The sequence below is a fragment of the Sarcophilus harrisii genome, chromosome 1, assembly GCF_902635505.1.
Source record: "Sarcophilus harrisii chromosome 1, mSarHar1.11, whole genome shotgun sequence".
Classification (NCBI taxonomy): Eukaryota; Metazoa; Chordata; class Mammalia; order Dasyuromorphia; family Dasyuridae; genus Sarcophilus; species Sarcophilus harrisii.
The window spans coordinates 292,989,960-292,999,387 of record NC_045426.1 but is presented as its reverse complement, the minus strand read 5'-3'; the positions used below and the strand labels follow the sequence as shown (position 1 = coordinate 292,999,387).

General features: G+C 39.4%; 1 protein-coding gene across 4 annotated transcripts in view; it reads left to right on the top strand.

The window, feature by feature from the left end:
* Positions 1-6,278: 6,278 nt before the first annotated feature.
* Positions 6,279-9,428, top strand: part of AUH (AU RNA binding methylglutaconyl-CoA hydratase) — a 178,584-nt gene continuing 175,434 nt past the window's right edge. For 3 of the 4 annotated variants that reach the window (XM_031943784.1, XM_031943780.1, XM_031943774.1), the window contains exon 1: positions 6,279-6,566. In XM_031943784.1, coding sequence (XP_031799644.1) covers positions 6,326-6,566 — 241 coding nt within the window. In that variant the 5' untranslated portion in view covers positions 6,279-6,325. The remainder of the gene's footprint in view (positions 6,567-9,428) is intronic. The other variant, XR_004230380.1, reaches the window with a different exon arrangement.

Sequence of the window (9,428 nt, the reverse complement as noted above, 5' to 3'; positions counted from 1 at the left end):
ATCTTGTCGGTCTTGTCCCAGATAATTGCACTCTCCTTAGTCCTTTAATAAAATTCTAAAAGCACTGGGTTGGGAGTAAGGCTTTGTTCTGGTTGTGCGGGAGGACCCACTCTATCCATTCCTTGATGAAGGACTGCTGTGGTGCTTCTTGTGTGGCAAAAATGTTTTCAAGGGTTTTGGTGTCTTTCAACCACATTGGATAAACCAGTTCAGCCCTTAAAGCCTCTTGGCTTCTTTTGAAGCTGACATTGAGTTTAAAAGCACTGTCTCCTTAAAAGGGTGTCATATAATGGGTTTAACTATGGTATGAACCCTAACACTGGTCCATCCATTGGATATCTCCCATAATTTCAAAAAATCATTCAATGTGTTTCTTCTCTGTTCTTAAGGATAGTTTTGGGTTTTAAAGCATTAGGGTATATTTCATATCCTAAATATTGAAAAGACATATCCCAAGAATTTTTCTTATATATATAATTTGTAATTCCTTAGTGTTTCTATGTTTTTTTGTAGACATGCTTCTAATATTTGTTCCTCAGGTGCACATCCCAATATATCATCCATATAATGTAATAGGATAACTTTGGGGAATGCTTTTCTTACTGGAGGAAGAGCAGCAGCAACATACATTTGACACATAAGTAGGGCTGTTTTCATTCAACCAAAAAACTTCCATTCAATCTTTTATAAGGCTCACTAAGTTCGCTGGGCACTGAAAACAAATCTTTTTCTATCCCCTTTCAGAGGATGAATAGCAATTAATGTCTATTTAAAGGGGCCATTCTCTGGCAATTAGTGGGTTGGTAGGTGAAGAGTTCCCATAGTTTTCCATCTTTTCATTAACCTTTCTTAAATCTGTTAACATCCTCCATTTTCCAAATTTCTTTTTTTACAACAAACACTGGGGAATTCCAAGGACTTAGATAAAGTTGTAAATGCCCTTGGTCAAGCTGCTCCTGGACTATATCTAATAAGGCCTGAATTTTATCGTTACCTAAGGGCCACTGTTCTATCCACACTGGTGTATCAGTTTTCCATTGGATAGGAACAGGTGAAAGTGTTGGCAGGCCTTCAACATCTGCCCTGCTTAAAAAACCCAGTACTCATTTTTAACCCTAATTGCTGTAAAACGTCTCTTCCCCACAGATTGATGGGGATTTTTTCAACTATAAAAGGGGTAAAAAATCCTGTTTTGCCTTCAAAAGTCCATCTCATAGGGGCAGCACTAACTTCAGTTGCTATTGATCCTCCTACACCAGACATGAATGTCGCTTTAATCTTTGGCATGACTGGGCCAATTGGCACCCTCTAATGACTGTAAGATCTGCACCTGTGTCTACCAATCCTTCCAATGGAAGGCCATTTATATAGATCGTGAGCATAGGTCGGTCAATTGTTACAGCTGCTGTCCAGTAAATTGCTGGATTTTGTGATCTGGAATCAGAATCTGGGTGACTATCACCAAGCTGCTTATTAGGATTCTGTATGAGTAAACCTGATGCTACTATTTCTCCTGGGTGATAAGTCACACATTGTCTGCCTGTATTGGTGACTGGGATATTATCTACACATTCTCCAGTTTCCCACATCAGTGTGTGGATGGACACTGTTTTGTACGTACTCTCGGGAGGTAAAATGGTCAAGCCTACTGTGCCTGGAGGCAAGGGATCCATAGGCTAGAGAGGAACAGATTTCACCTCTTCAGGGGGTATCTCAGTTGTCTCAGCTGCATACAACTCTATTCTTCCTAATTGTAATCCCTTTCTCACATCAGGTTGCTTCCTGGCTGATTGATTGTGTAATCCCTTTCTCCCATCATATGGCTTCCTGGCTGATTGATCATATTGGTGACTTCTAGGCACCCTCTGGGTGCACCATTGGCTGCCATCATGCCCCAAGTGTTTTTTGCCTGGGGCCCTGGGGCTGGGCCCCTCATCCCGTTTCCCTACATTCTGAGGCCCAATGGAAACCTCTGTTGCATTTTAGACATGGGGTACTGGGTCTTGTTCTCCCACCCTGTTTTCTCTCTCTGTCTCTATATCAACTTTGAACTTTCAGATGCCCTACTTTACCACACTGAAAGCATTGATGAGTCTCTCTGGAAGTCCCTTTCCAGAAGGGACCCTGTCTTCCCATGTTGGGATCTTGGGAAGTCTGCATCATAGTCTGGCTATAAAAGACATTTGTGCCCACTGTGGCACAGCATCTTATGAACTCCTCTAAAGGAGCATCCTTGTGCAGTCCTAGTATAATTCTTCTGCAGACCTCATTAACATTTTCCTTAGCAAGTTGCCTTATTAAAACACCTGTTGATGCATTTTCCCCATTAGTTCTTGTGATAGCAGTCTGCAAACGTCCCACAAAGTCAGAAAAGGGTTCATTTGGCCCTGTGTTATTTTTGTGAATGCCTCACCCTTGTCATCTTTATTGTGAATCGAAGCCCACGCTTTGATAGCATTAGCAGCAATTTGCTCATATGCTGCTATGGAATAATTAATCTGTACTGTGACATCTGCATAGGGACCTATATCTGTTAGTAGGTCATAGGTGATTGCAGCATGAACTGCATTTTGACTATTTTGTTGGGCTTGTATCCTACAAAGCTCATTATTCAGAAAGCCACAAGTAGTTTTGTCCAGGTTCTAGGCATACACTTGCTATAGATTTCCAGTCATTAGGGGTCAAGATTTCAAAAGCCAAATTCTGTAATAGCATCTTAGCATAAGTTGATGTAGTCCCATAAAGAGTGCAAGCCTTTTTCAGGTCTTTGAGGATTTCTATGTTAAAAGGAGTGTATCTTCAATTTTCTTGACCTGAGGAATTAAACTGTTGTATTATGGGAAAAATGTGGGTTTGGAGTTCCGCTACATCTATGTCTTTCTCTTTGGCCTTCATTAATCCCTGTTGCAATCTAGTCATAGGAGTAGTTGGATGCTGAGGGGGAGGTGCTGGTGCTGTCACTATTCCCCCCACTGTCCCTCCTCCCTCCATCCCGGAGGGTGGAGTTGATGAAGGAAAGTCAATCACCTGCTGCTGAGATGGGGCTGAAGCTGCCTCCTGAGGTGGAAAGTCACCACACCCTTGCTCACTTAAGTCTCCATGCCCTGTGGGGATATGGTCATTAATCTCTTCATTGTCTTCCTCCTTAATATCAGGCTTTCCCATTTGGCTACTCCAAGTAGTTTCTTTCTTTCTTCTAGGGATAGGATTTCTTAGTGCTAACTGTATTATATTGTATAAATAGAATGCCTCCATGGAAATTGAATGAGGATCGTTTTTACTGTAATATGCGGACATCTATTGTCCAACCAGACACCAGTTATCTCGAGAGATCTGCTCCTCCTCTATAAACCAAGGGGAGATGCGGTTTAATGTACCCAGAAGTCTAGCTACCTGTTCCCAATTTATAAGTAGCCCTTGTCCTTCTATCAGCTTAAGCATGCTTTCTATAGCGCCACTCTTGGGTGGGGTTGAGGGGGTTGGGGGCGGGGATGGAGAGCCTTTAGCTAGCATTTGTCCCATTTCAGCCAAAAAAAGATTACTAGTTTAGTTTTTAAGAAAATAAGTTCCCTGTTTGTCTATTAACAATACTCACCCAAGTTCCTGGTCACCAGAGACTTCTTCAGTGAAGGTAGAGTCTTTGGTTCCCATGCTAGGGCACCAAATGTGATGACCGCGTATTTTAAAATCAGCTGGAGTCAGGAATTCAGGTTAGGGGAAAATCATCAATCTTTATTCTCACAAGAGAGAGGGGTTGCAAATTGAGTGCATCTGCCCTAATCAGGGAAAGTGAAAAGAATGAATCAGGTTCTTAAGAAACAGAATACAAAATTGATGTCAGATACTAAATTGCTTTGGACTAAATTGTGTAACTCAGAATGGTGAGTGGTCACTATTTAATAAAAAGCTGGAAAGATCTCTAGGAGCAAAGCAAAAGTTTATTGTATGTTCTTGTGAGAAGTGGGCGTCCCTCCCAATCAAGCAAAGGAGGAGGTGATGAGGTTTGAATGCCCTCAATTCCTGGTGATCATGAGGTTAGTGGCAATAAGAAATCCCCTTTAATTGGCCACAGGTTTAAAAGTGAAAGAATTCACTTATTCCTGAATTATTAGTTGCCAAATGAAAATTTATTATTGGACAGAAATCAGTTTACTAAGGGACTGGCTTCTATAGTAGCAAAGACCTATTAGGGAAATTGGAATTTGGAGCTGAGAATGCTTTCTCAGTGGGCAGAAGGGTCCTAGCAGCTAAGCTACCTTAGGCCTTCTGCAAGGAGCTAGTCCAGCTACTGCCCTTTTTAAGGAGTGTTGGGGCTTCAGGAGCCCAGGTTTCCCAGGCTTAGATTCTTAGCAGTTTTCAACCTGGATCTCCTATTGGAATTAACACCACTTCAAAAGGGTGATTTTTTTGACCAAGATTTCTAATTGAATCAAAGGCTCTGGCATTCCAGAAAGATAACTTATCTGGGGGGATATGCCTTCCCCAGGAAGGGCTGAGACTCCAAAGGGATCACAGATAAAAAGGAAATACAGTTTCTTAAAGGGAATACAAGTTCAGTAAAGGGAACAGTTTCCCTCCAGCTTTAGAAGCACCTTTTGGGATAGATTTTACACTTTAAATAGTCCCTAATGCAAACACCCCTCCCCCCACTGATCATCATTCTCATTGGCTAAGGGTCTTACATTCAAAATGGGGAACTACCAAAGAAACTGAACTTGGTCACTAAGTACATAGTTGCCCCCATTTGATGGAAGTAGGGAGAAAATGATGTCATGGGAGGATAGGAGGATAGCAGGAAGGGGACTTAGGTATACCCTTGAGTCAATGCTCGAGGACCTTCAGGGCCTATTCCAATTCTGAAGTAGATGAAGCCTCACTCAATTTTCACAACTGTCTTGAGAGATCTCACCTCATCTCATTCAAAATGTTTGCCTATTGCTTTGTTAAAAAATTAGAATTGCCCTAGAAGAGATCTGAGGCTTTCCCCATTTGAGAAAGGAAAGGAAAATACCCTCTTTTGAAACAAAGAATAAGTTTTTAAGGAATTATTTACTGGCAGTGTCCTCATCCTTTTCATTCCCTGGGAAACAAGAATTGTTGACCCAGACAAAACCTTTGGAGTTTGTAATTGCAGGAGACTGGGTGCTTTTTAAGTCCTGGAAGGAGCAGAAGAATTGGAAGGACATTATCAGATGCTACTACTGATGACCAATACTTCAGTCCAGAAGCTGAGCAGGAATGAACTCATTACTGCAGGGTTAAAGGACCTGTGGAGGAACCTCGGGAGTGGACAATTTTTAACTTTGTTTTGTTGGAGTGGAGGACTAATTGTGTTTGGGGGATAGTTAGATGAACAGGCAGAAACATAACTGTGGGCAAATAACAGCATTCTCAGAGTCTCACCCAACTAAGACTATCAGCTACAGAAAAATGACAGGTCTTTACTGATAAAGGAGGTTCAAGGTCACAGCTTCTTAAAACAATGAATGACTCGCAGGCCCGGTTTACAATCTGGCAAAAATTCTCAGCCGTACACATTTTAATCACTGCAGGAATCTTTTTTTTTTTTTTTTTTTTTAAATAAGTTTTTATTTTTTATTTTTTAAAATTTTTTTTATTTAATAGCCTTTTATTTACAGGATATATGCACGGGTAACTTTACAGCATTAACAATTGCCAAACCTCTTGTTCCAATTTTTCACCTCTTACCCCCCCCCCAGATGGCAGGATGACCAGTAGATGTTAAATATATTAAAATGCAAATTAGATACACAATAAGTATACATGACGAAAGCGTTATTTTGCTGTACAAAAAGAATCAGACTCTGAAATATTGTACAATTAGCTTGTGAAGGAAATCAAAAATGCATGTGGGCATAAATATAGGGATTGGGAATTCAATGTAATGGTTTTTAGTCATCTCCCAGAGTTCTTTCTCTGGGCGTAGCTGGTTCAGTTCATTACTGCTCCATTGGAACTGATTTGGTTGATCTCGTTGCTGAGGATGGCCTGGTCCATCAGAACTGGTCATCATCTAGTATTGTTGTTGAAGTATATAATGATCTCCTGGTCCTACTGCAGGAATCTTAAAGCCGCGGGAGGCACCAGGTAACAAAGTAGCAAGGGTGCGAGCGCATCATAAGGTCGTAGCGAGGGGAGTGACGTCATAGGGGCGGGCCGCCTTCCCTGTTGCATCCACCATCCGCCGTATGACCCGGAAGGGACTTCGCAGGAGGGGCGGAGCCCTCGTGTCCCGCGGCAGTGGTGCAACTGGGAGGGGCGAAGGGTGACGACAGGGGCGGGGTCTGACTTGTAAACAGAAAGTATGGCTGCGGCTGGGGGTCTCGGTGTCTTGCAGGGATGCGGCGTCCGTTTGGCGGCCGCTTACTTTGCCCGGGTGGGTCAGGGGATGGCGGCAGACGGCTCGGGGCCGCGAATGGGCTCGGTGTTGTGGCGTCATGGCTGCACTTCCTCGAGTGCTGGGTTAGGCCTCGGCAGGAGCTACGGTACGGAGGCAAAAGGAGAAGAAGAACTGAGAGTCCGATACCTGGAGGAAGAGAATAAAGGTGATGGAGGGAAGCAGGGGGAGAGAAAGAAAGCGAACCATTTCCCTTTTCCCATGTCTTTTCTCTTGCGTAGAATTAGACTATTCCATTATTTCCCTGAGAAAGTGACTCTCGCTAAGAAGCGCCTCTAGGTCACTGTCAGTGGAAAGCGTTCTCTGGCAGAAGCCATCAAACTTTCTAGACCTGTATCTCTGTCGTCCATAGCAAAATCATCACTCAAGGACAGTCTAGTTAGACTTTGTTTCTAGCACAGCAGCCCGTGGAGGTTGTTTTTTAAGGTTGATGAAATGAGAACCTTGAAGTATTCCTATTGAATCGTTACGCTGGTGTACTAGGTAAATGTTGTGAAAATTAGGTTTGGAGTTCAGAAAGGAATTTGATAAAAACTCCTAAAATAATACTGAAGGGAAAATGTGGAGAAATGTAGGCCAGATAATATAGTATAGTTATTTTTATTCATTAAAAGGTGTTGATTTTTGGATATATCCTGAAAGAAGGGTGTAAGCGGGGGCTCTGTCTAAACTTTGATATTTCCAACCTTTTTGTAAGTGACCTTGATCTTATATTTATCAAATTTGTAAACTATGTGAAGCTGAGAGGATTAACTATTTTGTTGAGTGATCAAATCATGATCCAGAGATATGTTAGTAAAAGGCCAAAGTTAATATAATTCAATTTAACATGTTAAATTTTGTACTTTAATTCAGGGATCTTAATTACAATTCTATCAATGTGGATACTTTTTTTTTTAAAGCCAACTTTTATTATGAGCTTAATTATCAACAATATAAATATTTCAGCTTGGCAAAGGACAAAAATTTGGATTATATAAGAAAATGTAAATTTTAGACTTTTAAAAGCCTGTTAAATTTAACATTGTAGTAATAAAACTATTCTGCTTGCCTTTATAATAACAAAAATACCATTAAAAAAAAACTTCACATTCACTGTATTTGAGAATACATTCCCTGAATGTGGGTACTCTTTTCACTGATGCATTAACCTTACACATAATAGGTGCACATGTTTATTGAATTGAAAACACATTGCGAGCCCTCTCTGTAAATATACACTTTTCAAGATAAGTTGTTGTTGTAAGATTTTTCCACTGTACAGCCAACCTGGTAATGAACTTCTTGTAATTTAGCTAAACTGAATTAAGCAACAAGCATATAGGCCATCACTAGACCTCTACTTATTCTAGAAATCTAAATTTCAGAAACTTAAAAAAAAAAGTACAAAAGTCCTGGAGAAGACAGTTTAGTTCACATGAAATATATTTACAATTTTAGTTGAATGCAATCTCAATATGATTAAGCAGTGTGACATAACTACTGTAAACTAAATGATTTAAACAAATTAGAACAAAGGATAAGTTTACTTCTCAGATCTGGAGAAGGAAGGAATTTGTGGCCAAAGAAGAACTAGAAATGCAAATGGATAATTTTGATTATTTTAAGTTTAAAAAAAATTTTGTGCAAATAAAACCAATACAGATAATAATATTCCATTACGTTAGATCAGTGGTTCTTAAACCTCTCTTTTTCTCAGTATTTTTACGGTATTAACAACTATTGAGAATATATCCAAAGAGTTTTTGTTTATATGGGTTACATAATAGATGTTTATCATAAATAGAAAAAAAAACTAATTTTGAATTTGTAGACCCTCTGAAAGGATTTCAGAGACCCTCCAGGATTCACTGCACCACACTTTGAGAATGACTGCGTTAGATTATATATCATAACCTATTTAGCTATTCCCCAATTGATGGGCATCCACTCAGTTTCCAATCCCTTGCCACTACATAAAGGTCTGCTACAAACATTTTTCTATATGTAGGTCCTTTTCCCTCTTTTATGTGTGATAATTCTTTTTTTTTTTTTTTTTGTGATTGACTTAGAGACACTGCTGAATTTAAGGGTATGCAGAATTTTATAGCCCTTTGGCTATAAAATACAAAGGAATACAGAGTCTTACAAAAATGAATGTTGAAAAGTGTCTTTATATGTATTTGGAAAAATAAAATACTATTTGTCTTGAGATCCAAATTCTATCCCTTCCTTTCTCCCTCTCCTCCCCCTTTCCCTAAGATGGTAAACAAACATATAGGTTATACATGTGCAATTATATAAAACATTTCCATATTGGTAATTCTGTATAAGAAGACTCAAAAGAAAGTGAAAAATAGTTGAATAATAGCATGCTTCAGTCTTCATTCACTATCAGTTATTTCTCTGAAGGCAGATAGTTAGCTTTATCATTAATCTTTGGGATTGTCTTGAATCATTGCATTGCTGAGAGTTAGTTAAGTCATTCACAGTTCTTCATCAAGCAGTATTGCTGGTATTATGTGTACAATGTTTTCCTGGTTCTGTGCACTTCAGAATACATATGTTTTTCCAGATTTTTCTGAAATCATCCTGCTTGTCATTTCATAGTGAATAATAATACCAGTTTGTGTAGCCATCCCCCAAATTGATGGATATTACTTTGATTTCTGATTCTTAGAAGTATCACACACAAAAAAACTGCTATAAATATTTTTGTACAAATAGATCTTTTCCCCTTTTTTATATGTCTTTGGGATATAGACCTACCAGTAGTTTTGCTAGATCAAATGATATGCATGGTTTGGTTGTCTTTTGAGTATAGTTCCAAATTGCTGTCCAGAATGGTTGGTTCATTTCACAATGTTATCAGCTTTAGTGTACCAGTTTTCCCATATCTTCAACATCTAATATTTTCTATTTTTGTCATAGTAGCTTCTCTTGTAAGTATAAGATAACATCTCATAGTTGTTTTAATTTTCATTTCTTTAACCAGTTGTGATTTAGAACATTTTTTCTCTGGCTATATCCT